Below are 20,942 nucleotides of genomic sequence, written 5' to 3' on the forward strand. Positions count from 1 at the left end.
GTCCATGTCAATATTAATGTCGCCGCCGGTCTAGACCGAACCCTAAGCGAAAAAGGAATTTATTTCATGCACATGCGAAAACACAGTGTGCCTGGACACTTTGTCCCTACTTTTTGTAGAGTCGGGGATGTCCAACAGTACCAAACCTCGTGTCGACGATGAGGACGACGTCGATGATCTCGACGGTCAGAAGCCAACCATTCATTATCTAGATGCGCTTATAAAGGCTAAGCAGATGTCCTGGATCAGTTTACTCCGTCCAAAGCCCCTGCATCCAGTTTATCCCAACCGTTGTCGACGTCATCGCCTGCTGTGAATGAACCAACCTCATCGAAACAAGAGCCGTCTTCTTCAAATGCCGACTTTGAAGCTGATTTTGCGAAATCGCTTGCTGAAGACATGGAGGCTCTTTGGCGCGATCTTGCACAGCAGGGACTCATGTCGACAGAAGGGATCGATGGCTCGACCGACCCATCGCTCACACAGGGAGCACCTATTACCCAGAAAACTGACGAAAAGGACGACTTCCAATCACGCATCCGGAACACTATGAACAAGCTCAAGGAGAGCGAGTCAGGCTTGAAGTCATCGGATCCGAGCAGTTCTGCTCCTAGTGCTGATCCACTCGAGGCGCTTTTATCTCAATTGGGTGACGAGGATGAAGAAGGGATGCAGGGTGTCCTAGAAGCCATGATGGGCCAGCTTATGGGCAAGGACGTCCTATACGAGCCCTTGAAAGAGCTTTCGGACAAGGTAGGCCTGTTCTTGACATAGCGAAGCCTCTCATTTTTTCCCTTTGTCATATCTGCAGTTCCCGGACTACCTCAAGGCCAATGCAACTACCTTGACGTCCGATGATAAGTCACGCTACGATGCGCAGATTATCTGCATAAGGCAACTCCTGGAAATTTTTGAATCGAAAGATTACGCTGACGACGACGAGAAGACGAGAATTAAAATCGTCGAGCTCATGGGTGAGGTGCGTTAACTCCAAGTCTACTTTCTTCGATATGGCATTGAAATCGCCTGCATAATCACAGCTTCAAAACCACGGGTCTCCCCCGGAGGAAATCATGGGCCCATTACCCCCCGGATTGAACATGGGCGCTGATGGTATGCCGGATATGCCGGATAACTGTATTATCAGTTGAATGCATATCGGCGGAGGGACTGAATAACTTTAAGCGAATACCTGAGCTTGCCGTTGTCCACAACGAGCACGAACTTCATGATAGTACATAACATTTGCGACAAATTTACAAGCATATGCCCGGGGTATACTGAAAATAGTTGCACCGAGAACAAACATCGATCGGACTTGCGCACTGCCGTGGCATTGTAGCTCCCAGACGTCAGACCCTTGCCCCTGAATGAGCACAGTGACTATGTTTCCGTGTTGTCTTCAAGCGCTGTACCTTGGTTGACTGAACTTTGTATTGATTGTGAGGTTGAATTGATATTTGATAATGGCTCATTTGACATGGGACTCGGACCTCGGTAAACATGACCAATGTGAATCTCACTATACATCTTCAAGTTCTGCTACAAATTCGTATTCTGTTCCTACTCCGCATTGAACGGCGGAAGCACCTGCTTCCTCTTGACGGGCCAAACCTCCTCCATGGTCTCCGCATCCCATATCCGTCCGCCGCGGACAACATACCGAATATTCCGCGTCTGACGGATATTATCCTGCAACAGGTCAAAGCCAGGCGGGAAGATGACGAGGTCTGCAAGTTTACCCCCCGAGATGGACCCGAGGCTGTCAAAGAGACCAAAAGTGATTGCGGCATCAGCCGTTGCTGCGCGAATCACCTGCGATGAGGTCAGGCCAGATCAGACTCAACAAACAACTGTGATATATATAAAACGAACCTCATAGTTGCTCAGCCCACCCGCTTTGGCGTAGAACATCTCCTGGTGGTACATCAGTCCAAGAGGCGGCTCGCCATGTGCCCCGATATGAGCACGCAGCCCTCTATGTACCATATTCGCAACGGATGCAGAAACATTCCATAGTGCCATCGCTGGAACGAGAAAGTCAACCGACTTGTCACTAGGCATGAATCCATAGGAAGCATACAATTGAACGGCCGGCTTGTGCTCTCTGAGACCCCTTCGAGGATGTCGTGTCGTGTGTGTGTGCGAAGTCTGATCATGAGTTACTTGAATGCACATAGTGAAAGGCTGAAGTAGAGACATACTTCGGGTCATTCGGAATATCCTCTGTTGCCCAAAGATATTGCTCTCCGAACATGCCTCCATAATCGACGATATGAGTTGGAGTAGATCCAGTCCCGCTCATCGTATAGAGCGTGAGGATATCATCGTACAACACGGACACAGGGATATTATGCTCGATCGTCGTCATCCCTAGTCTAATCAACAACCACCCAAGGCCTAGAGCTGAGCACTTACCATCTATAATATACGTCAAATCCCAATCATAGTTCATTCCCTGCGACCGCAATCAGCGGGCTACTCAACTGAATGAGGAAACAGAGGTACACTTACACCTTCGGGCACACACAGCATTCTCACCGAACGTGCAGCTGTTAATAACCGTTGTCTTGCAGCCCTCGTCGGCAAATTGTAGTTCTTATAGCTCCAGCTCGCATCTCCACCCTCAGCCTTGATCCTGATAAGTGCTTCACGCGCCTCGCGCATGCTTGCGATGTCCTGATGGATACTGTATTCAGATGCACCATAGATGACATTGCCGGTATGGAAGAGCCGCGGACCAGCCATAAGTCCGGACTCAATGCGTCCGCGCTCGACGTAGCCGAGGGAGTTATGTAGACTTGGGCTGTAGGTTCGGGAATGAAATGGTCAATGAATGTGTGGAGAGAAAATCACGCACTTGTGTAGTGTGGTCACGCCGTACGCCAGGAAAGTCTGCATTTCCCATGACGTTGCTGGGTATTTGTCTTCTGTGCCACTCCAGTGTGCGTGCGAGTCGATGAAACCTGGAACGACGTACCCTACGCGTCACGTAACATGAGCCTTTTTCCACAGATCATAAATGAAACCACCGACCGCCCTCAGCATTGATTTCAAATGCCCCCGGCAGTCCCTCACCAACACCAGGACCGCCAACTGCTTCCACAACTCCACTCCGAATTACGACGCTCGCGTCTGACCTAAAATCCTGCGCGAGCACACCATTCTCCATACTCAAGACAGTCGCGTTGTGAATGATGACCACATCAGCGTTGTTCTCCACCGCAATTGATTTCTGTAGGCCATCCGCTATTGACTTGCGTGCCTCCCTGGACAACCGCTGCACATCAGGGGTATAAGTAACATCCACTGCTGTGACATGCAGCAAGCCTCGGACACAGTCGATTCCGAAGTTATATGGGTCAGCCTCGATTGCGCCCGTGCATGCGGGTAGGCGGGAAAGCTGGAGAGTATGGAGGTATGGACCTAATTCGTGTTAGGTCACAAGTGGAACACGAAAAAATTAGGAGAGAAACGAACGCACCAAGGAACCATCCAATCACACTGCCGTCACCACTAAACACGACATCATGTCCACCGTCTCCACTCAGACGCGCCAAGTTTTTCGGTGCCTTCCCAGGCTTGGCCCACATCGCCTTCTCAGGGTCCACTGAGGAAGGGGATGCATAATATACGTGAAAGAGGCTGACAAACGCCGCACCCCCTGCTGTTTGGCTGCGTCCAGCTAGTATTGAAGATATCGAAGGCACGGATCCAGATGGTGAAAAAACGACCTCGTCAGTTCCCTTCCCCTGAGCAACCACCTCCTCCGCACCGTCGCGCAATGAGACCCGAAGTACACTGTCAGATTGCTGAACGAGGACTTCACTAGACTTGCCATCCACGAACGATAGCTTGACGACATCAGAAGGGTCGATACTACTTTGGACGTAGCGCAAGTTGGTCAGTTCGACCGTGCCTTGGGAGCATGAATGGGACGGAAGCGTGATCTCTCCAACCCAGACTCCAGTTTGCGCAGTAGCCACCACGTCACCAGTCAACACATCTCCACCCGTCTTCACTAGCACAACTGTCCGCGCGCCGTTTGCCGCAGATCTGCTTACGACAGCACCAAACCACCGCCCCTTAGGAAGTCCAGCGACCTCCCATACTTGCCTACTTTCCAGATCTGCCAGCTCAAGGGATGAGAAATGTGTATTATCCCAGCGTGCGTGCAAAATGAATGAAGATGCAGGAACGAAGGAAGGTGAGTAGTATCCTGCAGAGGAGTGTAGGTGCGGAATGCGCTGGGCAGGCTTCGAAGTCTCAACGAAGTTGGCATCATCGATGGGGTCCAAGGTAGTCGGATTGATGAGGGAGTCTCCAAGCACCTGCACCCATGTCTGGCCTGCGCCTGCAAATACTGCATGCTCGCCAGATTCGTCCAGCGCGAGCTGGGTGAAGGCACGCACGCGCTGCGGGCCTGATTCGAACTTGCGTACATCAGTCTTCATACGCCGAGTTTCCGCGAGCTTCTTCGAGATCTGCGCTGTGAACGGGATCACCTTTGGCGTAAGGTTTATGTTGTTAGTGGCTGTGGCCGCAGCGACAAGTTCCCCCTCTGAGTTATACGCCAATGGGACATGCCAGATCTGCCCAGCAGCCCAGATGATGATACCCGGCGAGGACGAAGAGGGCGTGAATGCAAAGGACGGGTATGTACCCATCGGCGCGTAGATTGTGGAGAGGTCGTAGGTGAGCCCATGCCAGATATGATGCAGAGTGCCCGTATTAAGATCCCTGTCGAAGGAATGTCAGTTATAGTACACGTATACAATGATATCGATGCAAGAACTATGGTGATTAAGAACACTGGAGAGATTACACAAACTCTGAAGGAACATCATAAGTAAATCACCACTCACTTGAGTACGAGTGCTTCCTTATCCCTCACACGGCGCACGAATGCAAGTGTGCGTCCATCACGCGAGAGTATAGGCCGGCTTGCACCACCAGGGAAGGCGTCAACGAGCGTCTTTTCCACACCCGTCGTCAAGTTGCGCTGGAAGATCGCGTAGATACCCCGATGGACATCTGCATGTATATGAGAAACAAGTACATAGCGCGTTGATGAAACAGCGAATGCTAACGCACCTTTGGAATACGAGTAACTGCCACCTACATCCCTCACATTACCAGCATAAATCAGCGCATCATCGCCCGCCCATATGAACTGTTCGTGTCCGATCTGTTGCTCCACGTAGTCCTCCTTTGTCCACCCCACAGGTAGTTTCTTTGATACCAAACGCTTTCCGGCGCCTGCCTCGACCTGTGACCGGGCGTGGACAGTGGAAACAGGGAACTCCCATCCTTCGCCAGCTCCAAGAGAGCGTGAAGAGTAGTACCATTTTGTTGCGACGACCTTATCCCCTGAAGGATGCCAGCGCGGGTCAGACACCCAGTTGTACGTCTCGTTCGTGATGCGCTGCGCTATACTTCCATGAGCATCTCGCCTTGACAGAGAAGTAATTGATATTACTCACCATTTACCCTTCCCTCCCTTATCAATCTCCTTAGTTTCCTCTCACCCGTCTCCTTTATACCTCGTGCGAGTTGCTCCTCTTCATGGATCTTTAGCTCGAGGTCATGCGGTGAGCTGACATGCGCACGCACGTCCATGGCCGTGCACCCGTCCGGCGCCCAGGGCATTACCCACAGATTGTCAGCGCCGAGCCCCGCGTCGCTTTTGAATGCAAGCCTATCACCTGTAGGTGAAAACCGCGGATCCGCATCGTGTGGGACACCAGTGAGGACTGGTACCGCTTCTGTTCTCCCTCCTACTCTTCCAGCAGCTCCTAAATACGCGTCACCCGGTAGGCAATATACGTCCCCTGCCATGTCAAATACGATATCCCCACTCACGGGGTGCACGTCGAGTCGCAACCATGTACCTTCTGTTACCTCATAGGACAGTGTGCGAGGGTAGGGGAAGTCCACAGATATGTCCCAGGGTTCATGTGCACGCAGAGGGAAATCGTTGTCTGCAAACTCGGATGCGGGGTCATCCAACAAGGCCCTAGACTCGTACTCGGTAAAGAGAAGTTGGTGGATGGGGAGGGCAAAGTGATTAACCCATGTTGCAAGGCAGAGACATATAACTACTTTCAGAACTGCTAGTTGTAGCCGATGATTTCTCGTTCGGCGAGTCGTATAGTACGTCGGAACCCCTTTTGTGGTTGTTAGAGAAGGTTTCTCCGAGTTTGAATCGCCGAACTCGAGAACCATTTTCACCTACTCAGAACCAGTGTCTGAGTGAGCTAACGAGCTTGGAACGGGATTAGTGGGAATTATATATGGGCGCTTATAATGATGAGGCACTTCCGGAATAACGTCAACCTGTGCACGCGGAGTACCGTATACACACAAACTTGAACTGACATGAGAAAAAAAGTCATTCGCGAATTCAATTCAGTCATGTTCATGTATGGTAGTAACGTAGATAGACTGAACCTCTGATGAACCAAAAAGAAATCAGGGACTAGGACTTTGTTAACGCACGAATAAAAATACAACTTATGAAGCCGCCTCTTCTTCTGTTGCCTCGGCAGGAGGAGCAGGTTCCTCTTGGACTACAGGCTCGTCCACCCCCTCGGATTCTTTCTCTTCAACCGTCTCTTCAGCTTTCTCTTCGGGTTTCTCTCCCACCTTTTCTCCTGATTTCTCACCCTCCTCACCTTCCTCACCCTCCTCCTTGGCACCTTTGCTGCCAATGACAGTGGCGTTGATTCTGGCGAGTGAGAGATTACCCAGGGATCTGCCAAGACTCGCCGGTAGAACTCACGTTAACATCACATGCACTGCTTCTCCCTCCTCCTCTCCCTCCAACTTGGGCAAATTCACAGTCAGCCGCTTGCTCCCCTTCCATCCAAAGCTCCCAGTAGAAAAGCCCGACGAAACGAGCTCTATAGCCTCCAAGAACCCAGGATCCGTCGACTCGACATCAGTAGGAGGCCTAGTGTGTGAAATGTTAACATGCAAGGGTTGCGCCCGCGACTTGAACGCAGTGGCACTCAGCCCCGTCTACTCATGCTACACATTCAGAATTAGGGGCTGAGGGATGCGGGGGCACAGACCTTCAATCGAGCTGCGCCCTTCTTCCCGGTGCCCTTAGCGCTCTTTCGAGCCTCTGTTCTGGGCACCTTGGCACTGCGCGTCTCGCGCTTCTCTGTGGCGGACTCTTCTGCAGCTCGTTTTCTTCCTGCGGGCACATTATATAGGAGCTGTTGGATGCATGAATTAAAGAAGTTAAACTCACCAGCCATAGTAATAGAACGGGAGATGATGTGAAATGGGTGTTAGAAGTCAAGAACGATGCGCTTGAAATTGTGGATCCCGAATCGTCGCGTCTGTTTATATCGTTGTCAACCGTCAATAAATACCACAGGTGGGCGCAAGGTGGACGTGTGACGTCACGCGCCTCGTCACGTCCCTTTGATGCGCTTTGACCAGGTGCCACAGCTCATAAACGTCTTGCAACGTCGACACTTTGTTGACACAGAGAGCATGCTGTACAGAGCACTGAGAGCACTGAGATCTGAGACACTGCACCACACAAGAAATGCATTGATCAAACGAACAATAGGATACAACTACATAGGTTGAAACTACTCATCGGCGAACAACAGGATAACTCCACTCGCATATAGTAGTTCATACGCTCTAAGAACCGTTTACCTGAAATAAATATTGTCAGGAAATTCCATGAAATGTGCGGAGGAGCGAACCTTTAGACCAAGTACTGGCGTGTAACAATTGAACTGTGACCGAACGCAGAAACTCGCGCAATACCGGTTTCGCTGTTCTCCCCTGACTTCCCTGCCCCTGCCCCCGCCCCGCCCGACGTGCTATCAGTGGACGGGGCTCCGAAGAGCCAACCATAACGTCAGATATCATCATCATCGCTGTAGAACTCGTCTTCATCTTCATCAAGGGCCGCTAGGTTTGTCAGGTCGACCTTGTAACGAAGCAAGCCGCCTATTCCACCGAAGCCCTTTACGAATTGTGCGCCCTCCTGCGACCGATTGGTCACAAACTCAAGGTTTGCTCCAAACTCCTTGTACTTCTCGGCAAACCATTCAAGGAGAGGCTGTGGATCCGTAGCATGTTCCATTTCTAGACCAGTGGATTTATCCAAAAATCTCTCGCGATCTTTCTCCTGTTCTTTGTTTGCGTGGATGATAATTTCCTCTGACATTATTCCATGAGTCATCCAGGATCTGTAATGACGACAGGTGTCTTACCTCCTGCAGCATTGCGGAATACATAACGTGTGATATCCAGGTTCTCCCACACAATCAGAGTCTCGACCGCGCCTAGATCAAGCGCTTTCAACGTGTCATCGATACCAAAACAGTACTTGTTCGTGTCTTGGCTGATTTCGTCGAAGTATTTCTGGATGAGCCTCTTCTCCTGCACGAACTTCACATTTGCCAGCGCATCTGCTGCAAGTTCGATAGCCTACGTCTCAATCTTAGTCATAATATAAAAGTACCAAAACGCTTGAACCGACCTGATTGAAACCATTCTCACCGCCGTAACTCACATCCACAACCTTGATCACCTTTGCGCCCAAGCGTGGGTCAAACATGTCGCTTTGACTGAGTTCTGTCTTGAAGTCGGCGCTTCCCGCCAGAACGAGTCCAGTTACATTGACTTTGTCGTTTGTAATGAAGTGCTGGACAGCATGCTCGGCGACTTTTCGAACGTAGTTGTGGCGCTTTTCGTCACGCAGACGGGAGAAACGTAGTGCAGACTGACCACCACGGCCATGCTTCTTAGGAAGATCGACGGTGAATTTATGTACGATATCACGAGTGTTGCCTGAGAGGGTACCGAAGAGGGTTCCATTACCATCCATGACGATGAAACCAAAGCGAGAGTCGGACTCGAGAAGCTCGGATAGGGCCTCAGTGTGGAATTTGTTATCACAGAGGTAAAGCGACCTGTTTCATGCATAAGATCAGGGTCATGCATCCGATGAGATACTTACGTATTGATCGGTTTGTGAGGTTCAAAGTCAAACGACACCTTCTTCTCCTTACCTTCGTCGGTGAGGATGGTGCCCACGAAAAGTACGAGACCGTTTGGCGGGACTCGGTTGTACAGCTTAAGGCGCTGCTGGGTACTGGTGATAGCTGCAAGAACAGACAATCTGTTCACCCGCGACTTGATGTTACTCGCGGTACCGTATTCCTGCGTCAACATGGCTGAGGCACGAGAAATTTGATCCTGTAACAGGTAGACTGAAATGAGCAGGATGGCAAAAGGGGGTAAGATCGGCGCACTTTGGGAGGAATGATCAAGCTGATCATGGATGTCCCCGCTCTGTAAAGCACGCGATCAGCTTCCATCGCTGTTGGTTTTATAAAAACATGAAGATATACCCGCGTGCAGAGTCCAAGCTCTTGATGAGTTTCTTTACTTTCCACATCTGAATGTTTTGCTCTGCGACATCTTGACTCATGATGGGCAGATCTTTCTTCTGAACGTTTTGATTTTCTGTTGATGAAAATGTGAGTGGGACGCCTTGGATGTCCCGTACGTTCAAATTGACGCTTATGTATGGAGGACAAACTTTTTTACCGGGCGGTGGCGGATTTAGGGTAGGCTGCCTCAAGGCTGCTTTCCAATACAATGACTTCGCCGAGTACTTGCACTTCCAGTACTCTGACTCAATTCATTCACCAACTGAGTCTTTATGACGTTTACTGGCGCTATCTAGTCATATAATTCTGCAACTGATCTGGTCGGAAGCGAACCGCCATCTCAAAGGTTTCGTCTCACCGCATCATGAGCAACTCAGCTGGAAAGCGCAAGTCAATTGTCCCTCCTACCAATGATCAGAAAAGAGTCAAGTTACAAAGCGGAGCCGTTGCCGAGGCCAATCCGAAAAAGAACAAAAAGGACAAGGAGACTAATAGTGGACAATCGGAGCCATCGACGACCAAGAACCCTACAGCAACATCGCCATCAGCAGCTCCCAAAAACCGTCCCAGAATTCGGAAACTCGCGCCGCCACGGCCATTCCCAACAGTTGCACCGTCCGCACCTGCCACAGCACCGCGTTCCTTGCATACCGAAGGCAAGAATAACATCTGTATCACGCGGCGTACCAAGCTAGCCGCTTACCTGCGCCGATGCAAGGCTCTGATCCTCGAAGATGGGTTTAAAGAGATTCGATTGAGCGCAATGGGTGCTGCTATCCCGCATCTTGCGCTTTTGGCTGTCTCTCTGCCTCAAATAGTGCCGGGCGAATTGAACGTTGAAGTGCAGACGGGTAGCGTGGACGTTATCGACCAGATGCTTGAAGGAAGCGAGGATGAAGATAGTGGTGACAATGACGAGGAATTTAAAACAAGGGTCAAGTCGACATTGAACGTCGTTATTCGCGTAGGAGGCTCGGGGGACCCCAAGGTGATAAGCAATCCCGCGAAAGGACCAGCGACAGATTCTAGTCAAAGCGATGGAAATATTCAGCAACCGGAGCAGATTGTTCTTCAGGAGCCTGAACAAGAAGACATGGACCAGTCGTAGCAGAAATCACAGTAGGAAGCTATTACCCCATTGTGCTGGTCACTGCTCATGAGTGTCATAGCTTGTAGTCCAACTTTTCACATCTGTCTGAAGACACACGGGTGTTACCCGGCTGGATCTTACCATGTAACGCGCACCTTCGGAACAAACCGTCCCAGATGTGTTGGGATCTAGGGATGGAATACGTTAACGTAACTCACGGAGCAACACGCCGTTTTGCGATATTACCCCCCGCCATATGTATTCATCACTGTAATGTTAACAGCGCTCATACACCGGTGAGCTCGCGTGATATGTACTGGAACTTTCATTTTCTATTGTCTCACACTTCAATAAACCTAATGCACATGGTTGCATTTCCGTCTTACTCTGGTAACGTATTGCTATCGACTTCTCACTGGTCCTAATGAACGTGAAATCGATACATCGGTCACTCTATACCACCGGTTCTAATCACCAATTTGACCTAGAGAAGTTACTGCAGATGCATTGCAACTTGCGGCACGGGACTTCTGAACTGGAACTACTGAACCCTCGCTGTGCGTGCCCCTATCCTAACCCTATTTATCAATTGATCTCCAGGATCAGTAAATGAATGTATAGCGCATAACCTCACTACACCCCCAATCCGTTTTTAGAGCCTTCAGTTGGCCTATAATACCCGCCAGCAGGAGCTAAAGTTACACAAGTAACACGTGTATCTCTCTTATAGACGCTATACCCTGACGGAAATCAACGAGGCCTCAACCGATTTGAACGAAAAAATGCTAAAATTTCTACCGGCGGCCATACATGATAGCGGATGACCGCTGCTTCGGTGAGAAATATCTTTATGTGTTTGATGACGGGTCGCTTGTCGTTCTTTTCGCAGCATAAGGGTCGTTCAGAAGTCATCATCAGACAATACAAAGAGTCATTTATGACATCATTGCCACAAGGACTGCTACTTTCTACTCACCGGGATTATCCAGGCCTGGCCCTTGCTGGACGCGAATGACAGCATGATTGTCAAGCATTCGATACACTAAGATCCGGTGGCCAACTACTCGGACAAAAAAAAGGGTTCACCGACGCTAACGGGGACTTTATGATGCGGGTTGGTGCATTTTGATTTACATTACATGAGCAGAGTGATGACCACTTCGTCTCGCAAGCCCGAAGCTACTAGTAAAGGAAGGTATGGTAGGGGAACGTTAACTTCTGATAAATTTGATGGCCTTCGTGAAATGAGGCAACTGCCGGTATAACGCTGTGCTAACCAACAATGATCATGAGGGGGAAGTTAGGAAAATGGAGACTACCCTATCCTGTCGAGCTTCCCTACACCTCGCGCCCCACTAGCCGCGACTTCGCGCTTACAATGCCCAAAAATAACCATACATCCTGATATATAAATAGGCCACAGCGTAGGTCATCATGATGCACTAAGGGTTTTATAGGGTCAATTCAGATTGTTTCAAGTAAAGTTTAAGTTGTGACGTCGTGTCGTTCGAAGCCTCCTCAAATGAGCTTCCTGGGAGGTAGTTAGATCGCTGCAGAGCACATCAGAGCGAGAACTTGGTTCAGATCACATACAGTATCGCAGTGTCTGGGGGTTTCTTGACCTAAACTAGTCGTCCTGTCGACAGCCTTCTCGACCCATCGCGCCACAGCCTACACTAGGTATCGGAATTGCGTTATATACAGATAGATGTGCGACTGCGACGGTTGAATCGGGGAAAAGTTCTCCACTAAACTCACAACATGATGGATATTTCACCGGTGAACGAGATAGCCAGCCAGTGGGCGGTAATGAAGAACACGCCACGATGGGTGCCGTACGATTCAACTTGTCGAATGGGAACCGTATACTTGGTACTAGGGGTTATAGGTAACGTTTGTACGTAATACTTTTCTGTTTTTTCTTTTTTTTTGATTGATTGATTGAACGTCGTGGCCCGAGACCACTGGTTTCTGGTAACTGACCAAGTCAGCCCCGGTCGGTGTGTTGTGAATTACATCCAGCGATACAGGCATTTCAACAGGGGGGGAATACATTTACGCAGACCCATGTCGAGGTACCAGTTGACACGCAATACCCTGCGACCCTATGAGGTCGGCAACTGCCAGAGCACCTTCCCCCAAAGTGGAAATTCAGAGAACAAATTGAACTCAAGAAAAAAATTTCATCTCTTCCCGATGACGGTTGCTATTGGCGAGCATTGCAAATACATATACACGCATGGTAGGTGGACGGAAAAAATGCTTTCGCTGCTTTTTCAGAGTCAAATTTTGATCACGGTGAGTTCAGCCCAGTGAGTGCTCATGGTGACTCCAAGTGACAAGATGTGGACACTTGAGTTGGGCCCGCCTTTATTTATCTGCGCAGAAAGTTCCTGCTGTGCGGACGGCCATGCTAGCGCAAGTGAGAAGCACTGGAAGTGTGTCATATACCTGAAAAGATCGTTGTGAAAATAATGTTGAGCCATTGAATAGATGAACAAGCTTCCTAATGGTACAGAATATTCAAGAAAGCTAAAATCACGAAGAAAACAAAAGAGGGTGTAGCATACGCAACGCAGATTCGTGTCACCGATCAATCTCCAACTATCGCAGCGCCTCAAGTCTCTCAGTGAATGAAGAGCTCAGCCCCATGCTAACCCCCAGCCACGATCTCTCCATCTCGCTGTTTGCAACACGTGGAATTCCATGTGCCTCCCGATCAGACAGGCAGTCGTACGAGTGTGATGGCGAGAGCGAAGACGATGAAGTGGGGGACCATACATTGCCAAACTCTTCGGCAAGCTCCGACGCTGTCCGAAGGATAATATTCGGCGGTAGAGCCCATGATTGGGTAGGAGATGCAACCTGCGCAAATGATGACGAAAAGTCCAGCGTTGGCAGGACGAAGTTCTCATGTATGTCGGGAGAGGGCGATAACCCGAGTCCGTAGTCCCAATCATCCGAATCAAGTTCAATGTCTGGACTGACATCAGCATCGTTGTCGCAGTCCAGTTCTGACAAGGATGCTAGATCGAGCTCGATACTGGAAGCAACCGACTGGGGACTTGATAAAACTTCTTCCTCATCGATGGTACTCATCTGCGAGGAAGTAGACATGGCATCTGAGTAAACTTCTTCGAGAGCACACCATCCTTGTCCGCTATCTCCGGTGACGCTGCGCACTTGAGCAGCTGTCCAACCTGCAAATGTGACTCGCAGTATCGTGCACTGTTTATCGCTTGGATTATTTCCAGGATCGGAACCAAAGGCGTAGGCATCAACGCCGACGCCAGGGTCATCCCACACGTTCGCAGCATCCAATCGGGAAAAAAGAGTGGACACGCGAAGTGAATGGTTACGATGCGTCCTATGCGCAGCAGCAATTTCAGGTACAGGAAGAAGCGGATGGAATGAGCTAATTCCCACGGTAGAATGTGCAGATAGGGGCAGACGAGAGGTGGGAGTAGGAGCGATAGGAACGAGCAGGTAAGTCGTTACTTCCGGCAAAGCAGGTTGTGGCATGTAATGGTCAAGTTCAGAGATGTCTATTTCGGCGGGGACTTCAGCAACAATGAGCTTTTGCTTTGGCTTGAGCATCTCCTTAGTCTTTGGGGGTGCCACATTTTCCTTAGCTTTGCGGAATTTGCGCTCCTCCTTCTTCTTCGCCTTGAGTTCCCATTCAGCCTCCCAAAGGGCACGGGTAGTGATAGGAACGTTATCCACGAGATTCTGGAATATGGGGCGCGCAGAATGGAATGAACGAGCAGTGCCAAGACCAACATTAGCTACGTTCCCGGGGATGGGAGTCGGACGAGGAAGGCGTGGTAAAGATAAGGGGCGATAAAGGGCATTTCTCACAGGGAGCGAGTACGATGCTTTAACGCTCTGAGCACTGGAATGGAAATGAGCAGGACGGACAAGCGAGTGACTCGGAGCGACTGCAACTGAATGCGCAAGTCCTGGAGTAGTTAAATGAGCAAAGAATCTGGAGACGAGGTTACGAGAGTTTGTGAAAATTCGTTGAGCAGTGGACGGATGGGGCGTTCGGAGTGGTGGAATGAACGCAGAGCTGTGAAGTGACCGAGCAGAACCAGTCACAGGGGCATGGTGTTTGGTTCCGCCGATACCTTGCCTCAGGTGACGAGTGCCGTGCGAGACGGCAGACATGGTGAAGCGCACTGATCGGTTAGTGGTGTTTAGAGCTAGTCAATGTCAACGTTGCAAGTGAAGCCTTTCCTAGTGTGAAGCAGTGCTTGCTGTTATAAATTAATTCAAGTGCCGGACGAACACGCGTTTGCTGAGTAAGTAACTCGGGAGTCGGCATCGCTTACGGTAATGATCGATCACGTGGTCGTTATCTTCTTGACGCGACCATGATGAACGCACAACAGCCTACCGTACCTTCGGCCTTACTTCCCGAGATTCTCGAGTTTTCACCTCAACTCCTCCTCGATGACATTATCAACTACGCAAATGAAGCAATAACAAACACCGTTGATGCCTTAGAGGGCTTCCTGTTTCGCTGGGCGTCTGAGCGAGAACAAAGAGTGAAAGAGGATTGGGATAGCACGCAAGAAGTGGAACAGGGCCTTGTCGCTTTCCAAACACTTCTGGAATCCCACACGGACATTGCCTTTGACTTTTTCGAGACATGGTCACTTCGCAACATATTCGCCATTCCTGCCGATCTTCCCGTCGTCGTCCCTCACCAAGAGAACCTCGATCTCGATTGCCCTCCAGAACGTGAAACAGAGCTCATGACAGAGATAGACGAGTTGCGAAGAAAACTAGATGCTGTACGTTTCCAACCTTGTCATCGAACCCCGCCCGTTCTAATAGCGTGCAGCAACGTCGCTTGAAACGTTTGTTGACTCGCGCAGTCCGCTTGTCTTCAGCAAAATGCCGTCGCTCTGAATCTCGCCTGGAAAAGCTCTCTTTTCTTCAAGCACCCCAAGCTTCTGAACTGATGAGCCTTCCAGAGCAGTATCGCTCGATGTTCTCTGCGGTATCGTCCCTTCCGCCTCTTACACCTGAAGCTGTCGCTGCCTTTTCGCAATCGCTGTTGGCAGACCCTGGCAAACGGCCATGGGAAGTCAGTAAGATGGGTTATCTTGACTGGGCCAGCAAGCAGGTACTTGCTAGAGCACAGCAATCTGATGGTAATGCTGGTAGCTCGACAGTAGGATCACTGGTGGAATCCACTGCTGCGGTATCGAAGACTGAAGATCTCAGGCGATTTATGGAAGTAAGCTCTGCCTTGGAGAATGCTTGATCGCCGGGGCAAGCGGACCGTGATACCATTGCGGGTCAAAATTTGTAGTGGAAGGATGAGTACTGTACTGTAAGGAGGTAATATGTACAACACATCACGGCCTTCCGATTTGGGAAGAGCTCTAAGCCGGTTTCGATGTGACAACAGCGTCGTCAAGTACTATATGGTAAGGCTACTTAGGTGCTTGGTACGGGCCGAGTGTTTGCTCCAGCTGTGCTCTCATGAAGATTAGTTGTGAACGATAAAGTACTCGCTACCGTATTACAGTGCATACTATTGTGTTGCATATGAAACTGCATCTAATTAGGCGCGCTTGGCCGCATTTGGACAGTGACAAAGATCCCAGTAAACTTGAAGGGCCTCAGGTTTTTTAAAAACTCGTACTACTATTTTTTATATAGCACACTGCTTGCGATGCCTGCCAAGCATACAGACCGCCAATTCTTCCGGTCGTAACAGCCCGTGTCGTGATCCTCGGAAGCGAGACTATTTATTTCCTTCTGTTCCGTCTGCCTACGCGCACAGACTCGGACGAGCTCGGACGTCACATGTGTGCCCCCAGTCGCCGCTAAACGAACATCATCGTAGGATGATATGTCCACGTCAACACGTCGAGAAGGACTCGGAGAGGCACATACCCCACACCTGCTAATCAATGTAAGACATCCGCTTTCCCCGATACCCCACATCGAACTATAGATCCGAGTTCGAGTCAGCTGACCTTGTGACGAGATAGCGGCAGATGGCAGCCGGGACTCTGCCAGATCAGCTGCGTCACTTTCAGGCACCGATAGCATGCACCATATTTTTGAAACATGGGGGTCACAGGTATGCTGGGTTACACTCAGCTCAGCTGAGTTAGCTCCGGCCATATGAACCCTTGGCGTTGCTAAGCCCCTACGACTCGGAGAGGGATTGACATGCTTGACAGTGGTCTGGCTTGTGAAGTCTTGGTGTTTTACTCAGCCACAGCCCGCGTTTGCTCACGGGTCGTGGCATCATCTGTTTTCGGATGATCCGCCGTGAAAGACCTTCTGTTTCGAATTTGCCAAGGATTCTCAATCTCGTGCGATCTGAGTAACATGTTTGATAGCGATCATTCTTCTTGATCATCATGCTGACACGAAAGCAGGTTATGGAAGGTGGGGGGGTGTGGGCACCTATGGCTGTAAGACCGCGCTGTACTTACTAGGCTTCGTCACCGACAGATCATGTTTCCTAAAGTGGCTATGTAGTCGGAGTTCTCTGCAGGCTGCGCGGGGCATTGTCAAGGTGTGCAAGTCAACGCGTCCTTTTCTGCGGTGGCTAAATTACTGTTCGAAGCCTGCACGCAACCCACATCGAACTGAAACGGTTTCAAATACCGGCAAGTTGTGCATTCAACCAGCTGACACGATAACCCCCGGTCACCGTTACCGTATCGATAGCAATCTGGAGACGCTCATTGACACGTGCAGATATTGTAACGTTGCATGCACTGGTGAGCTGGTACATATAACTCCTGAGCTCAGGTCCAGTACTTCTTGAACGCCGCGATCTGAAGTAAAAGACTTAATTCCCGAGTCCCCGATCATGTCGCAAACCTCGCCTCTTGTGCAATCTATTCAGTTACATTTGTCATGTGTACATAGTCTTAAGTGTTCTTGGCACTTGGCACGTCATCGTTCTCCTTCTGGCATGATAAAAAAGTGACTTGCAGGAAAGGGTCCCGGTCATGCCTTGAGGCACGGTAACTATCATAACTCCAACTCGGAACTCAGGCCCGAGACAATGAATACAAACCTTGAGACACAAAGGGCAAAGACCCCTAAGGAACAAACTATAACAAATAAGCGGAGCACAGCTTCTCGCAGCACCTGTTGTCATTCCTGAACTTAGTTTTATCGCTTCTTCGATATCTTGGGAAAGCTTCCAGTGGCAAATATCGTTGAAACCGTCGATGACTGGACAGAGAGTCCAAGCTCAAGCCGTGAGCTCGCCCAAGTGAGGTGTGCGACTATCCAGTGCGACCCCCATGATCGGCATTGATAGGTGCGAAGCTTTTAACATACAGCCCTAAGACTTGTTAGACTGCCCCTTTTAGCGACCGTCCCCCGGAGACCATGCCGCACGCTGAACTCTAATCATACGCCAAGCATACAGACTAGAGTGCTCACTAATCAAGGGCAATCATGTAGACGCGCAATCACGTTGCCATGTACGTATCTTTCTGAGATGTCGATGAGTCCTCAGAACTACGCAAGCAGCATCGTCTTGCAGGTATTATTTCGTAACGACCCCGTGCGCGTGCCTTGTAGAGGAATACACGACTGAACTCGAAAAACCAATTTTGATAAGGCAGATTCCGCCAGTGAGAAACATAGAAGAGGAGAAGCCATCAAAGAAGTCTTGATGACCTGAGGTATCGACACTCGGGTTAGAGGAGTCCTCGGAGTAGACGTACGGCCTTTTACCAGTCCCCGATAATCTGTTCGCCAACGTAGATATCCAGGCATCGGCGACATCCGCTGAGGGATCTGACGTGTACGGAAGAAAGATGATACTTGCCGACGATGTTGAGAGCATAACGACAGGGTTGCATGAGTCAGAGGTTTCCTGGGCGATGAGTCATACGAGGCTGAAACATGATTACGATGGCCCTTGCGTGATTTGGCTGGGACTGGACAATTGGAGCTATCGGAGGCCTGAGAAAGCAGCCCTGCATAGAGGAAGGGAGGACACTCGCAAGGGTCGTTCTAATCAATTTGATGAGATAAGGGGCGTCGTACAGAGCCACACACAGATCGTTTCGATATCGTTTGCCGGTATTAAGCCGAGGATGTAAATACGCAGCATAACCAGTTGGCTGGACTGAGCATCAACGACGAGCAAAAGGGGCATCTGCACTCAAAATAAGATGGATCCGGCATTCGTAGAAGATCCGTCCAATTCGTAGCCTCGAAAGTCCATGGAACATCCAGCACATAACTCCGAACGCACGAGAAAGAGCGAGAACGTCGAACGAGCACCAACAGGAGGGATGGCTGAGGACCAATTCAGTAACTGAGCCAAATATACACTTGCGCGAAGAAAGAAGCCAGGTGGTCGGGTGCCTGGGAGCTACTTATCCCGTCCAAGGTCGAAACAACAGCAGCGGTAACCAGCGTTTGTCGTTTCACGAATGAGCCGAGCTGACGGTGTTCGTGTTTGCATCTCAGGACCATCCAACACATCCTCGGCACTTGTCGTTCCGTCGAAAACTGAGTGCTGAGCCGAGCCGACTAGAGGCATCCAGCACATAGATCCGCATACACGCATGTTGGAAGTCGAACTTCTGAACAAGGAGTCGAGCGCCGACAGAAAGGCCAACTCCCAATCCAGATGCGCACTGGCACTATTGGAAATATATCAGGTATGGGCACCAGAGCAGACAAATTGGAACATGAAACAAAACGTGCGCTTTCCATATCCATTTCTATCCTCTGCGGAAGGAACCCCGCGAAGAAAGAAGAGGCAAGAGTCGTTGAGTGGGAAACCCCTGCACTTCGATGCGAGGGCAGGGGACGGAGGTGACCGGATGTAGGTTGAACGATGTTCTCTCGTCGAGGTAAGGAAAAAGGCACCATAGCAGCGACTCGGGCTCGTGCCTACTCTTCAGTTAAATTAGAAAACCCGTTCGACGCAGGCTCGAGTTCCAGGGCATACTTTTGGACGTGAAAGCACGAATGGTTTTTGACGGAGCACCAACTGGAGGGAACCTAAATGTGATGATTGAGCCAAAAATGCCCTTGGTGCCAGAGTTGAATTGAAAGAAGCAAGGCAGCCGGGTGAGAAAACCTTGCCTTCCTCAGTCCACGCATTGGTCTGCCTACGGGAGACCAACGACACCGTGGACGGTAAAATCTAACGACAACCCTCGGTAGTTTTCATTTGTCGGGTCGGCACGAGGTCCTGAAAGTACAAAGTCGACATACACAGAGCACCCATCGGCGGCTCGTCTGATTTCACCTATTGAATCGGCACAAGGTTCCAAGAGGACGAAGCCAGGTAGAGAGCACCTTGTGGAGCTCGTTTGTATTTGCCGTTCCCGAGGCGTCAAGCTTATCTGGCGCCAATCAGTGTCGACAACCTTGAAACAGGTTTGCGCTGGACCTTCGTCAGCGAGAATAGATATCCTAGTTCGGCTCCACACTCCGGATGTTGATGTGGCACGAAGGGCGGTCGGGGTACCTTGGTAACTCCCACATAGGGATGATTACCGCGGCGCAGCGTGGATATTAACGCAAGGACAAATAGATAGACAGAGAACGGGACAGGACGGGAAGATGACGATTACCAGGTGACCCTCGATCTCCTATTCTATCCATCGATCAACGTGTTTCAAGACAACGCCATGGGCCTCCGAGCTAGTGTCAGTGGCACAGAGCTCAACCACTCTCTGCATACTGGATCCCGCCATCGAGTGGTGGTCATGGTCACGGAGCGGATGAAAAAATCTAAAAAAAACATCTCCACACTCGCACTGCATGATGTACATGCGGAACCTCCCGGACGGAACTTGCGAAAAAAAAAAGCCAAGCGGTCGGGGCGGCACATACGATGCCGATGACGACTCGGATGACGCTCAATCGGTGCTGTGAACATGGAATGTGGCACCTCGAGCTCGATCCAGGTGCGCCTAGCCAAGGAACATAACAGAATATAGGAGATATCCTGCTACGCGAAGAATAAAACCCCCCGTTTCCAAGACCCTGTGGATGATACGCGAAAAACACCCCTTGCATGCGAAGAAGAACCCCCGACCTGGTACGCGACGCTGCCAGTGGTATGCGAACGGAACCCCTTGGACGCGAGAAGAAAAAAATATGAGTCGAGTCGTGCCTCGTTGCCAACTGCGAAGGCAGCAAACGGATCAGATATCGGCGTTCGTGCGCAGATTGGAGTCTCGTAGAGCACTAGACCTAGGGACCCTTGAAAGCTTGACGACTTGTCGGTTGCCTGCTATGTATTTTGGATGCGCCAAGATGTCTTGAGTGATAGTCCAAGCTATGTTAATTGATAGCAGAGGATGATCGGTATCAGCAATATGTCTGTATATATGATAATGGAGGATGGGTCCTCGGATGCCTTCGTAATAGATGGACTTGGCCTGACTTGGCGTGGCAGTAGTTTGCCA

At 50.2% G+C, this 20,942-nt stretch overlaps 7 protein-coding genes across 7 annotated transcripts; 3 read left to right on the top strand and 4 right to left on the bottom strand.

Moving 5' to 3' along the window:
• Positions 1-28: 28 nt before the first annotated feature.
• HD556DRAFT_1348107 (Pex19 protein family-domain-containing protein) lies at positions 29-1,431 on the top strand. Its single transcript, XM_041302304.1, has 3 exons — positions 29-753; positions 812-979; positions 1,041-1,431. The coding sequence occupies exons 1-3, from the start codon at positions 400-402 to the stop codon at positions 1,149-1,151; spliced, it is 633 nt and encodes a 210-aa protein (XP_041163874.1). The 5' UTR covers positions 29-399; the 3' UTR covers positions 1,152-1,431.
• HD556DRAFT_1348111 (uncharacterized protein) lies at positions 1,432-6,331 on the bottom strand. The gene is made up of 12 exons (XM_041302305.1): positions 5,484-6,331; positions 5,095-5,430; positions 4,866-5,034; positions 3,485-4,740; positions 3,037-3,426; positions 2,861-2,981; positions 2,515-2,806; positions 2,419-2,458; positions 2,205-2,373; positions 2,084-2,151; positions 1,876-2,027; positions 1,432-1,815 (listed from the first exon to the last, which is right to left on the bottom strand). Exons 1-12 carry the CDS (start codon positions 6,223-6,225, stop codon positions 1,564-1,566), a joined length of 3,987 nt encoding a protein of 1,328 aa, XP_041163875.1. The 5' UTR covers positions 6,226-6,331; the 3' UTR covers positions 1,432-1,563.
• A 182-nt stretch (positions 6,332-6,513) lies between these two features.
• On the bottom strand, positions 6,514-7,262 carry HD556DRAFT_1305677 (uncharacterized protein; the record flags this gene model as incomplete). The annotated part of the gene is made up of 4 exons (XM_041299812.1): positions 6,514-6,754; positions 6,782-7,020; positions 7,074-7,198; positions 7,256-7,262. 4 exons carry the CDS (start codon positions 7,260-7,262, stop codon positions 6,514-6,516), a joined length of 612 nt encoding a protein of 203 aa, XP_041163876.1.
• Positions 7,263-7,882: 620 nt separating this feature from the next.
• HD556DRAFT_1231596 (peptide chain release factor eRF1/aRF1) lies at positions 7,883-9,463 on the bottom strand (the record flags this gene model as incomplete). Its single annotated transcript, XM_041297445.1, has 6 exons — positions 7,883-8,187; positions 8,241-8,457; positions 8,510-8,942; positions 8,990-9,228; positions 9,285-9,324; positions 9,384-9,463. The coding sequence occupies 6 exons, from the start codon at positions 9,461-9,463 to the stop codon at positions 7,883-7,885; spliced, it is 1,314 nt and encodes a 437-aa protein (XP_041163877.1).
• A 326-nt stretch (positions 9,464-9,789) lies between these two features.
• Positions 9,790-10,533, top strand: HD556DRAFT_1231354 (uncharacterized protein; the record flags this gene model as incomplete). Its single annotated transcript, XM_041297423.1, has 1 exon — positions 9,790-10,533. One exon carries the CDS (start codon positions 9,790-9,792, stop codon positions 10,531-10,533), a length of 744 nt encoding a protein of 247 aa, XP_041163878.1.
• A 2,442-nt stretch (positions 10,534-12,975) lies between these two features.
• On the bottom strand, positions 12,976-14,837 carry HD556DRAFT_130282 (uncharacterized protein). Its single transcript, XM_041299546.1, has one exon. It carries the CDS (start codon positions 14,680-14,682, stop codon positions 13,120-13,122), a length of 1,563 nt encoding a protein of 520 aa, XP_041163879.1. The 5' UTR covers positions 14,683-14,837; the 3' UTR covers positions 12,976-13,119.
• Position 14,838: 1 nt separating this feature from the next.
• On the top strand, positions 14,839-16,104 carry HD556DRAFT_130319 (Mis12-domain-containing protein). Its single transcript, XM_041299585.1, has 2 exons — positions 14,839-15,311; positions 15,362-16,104. The coding sequence occupies exons 1-2, from the start codon at positions 14,889-14,891 to the stop codon at positions 15,785-15,787; spliced, it is 849 nt and encodes a 282-aa protein (XP_041163880.1). The 5' UTR covers positions 14,839-14,888; the 3' UTR covers positions 15,788-16,104.
• The last annotated feature ends 4,838 nt before the right edge of the window (positions 16,105-20,942 follow it).

The sequence above is a fragment of the Suillus plorans genome (assembly GCF_016647745.1).
Source record: "Suillus plorans strain S12 chromosome Unknown HD556scaffold_11, whole genome shotgun sequence".
Classification (NCBI taxonomy): Eukaryota; Fungi; Basidiomycota; class Agaricomycetes; order Boletales; family Suillaceae; genus Suillus; species Suillus plorans.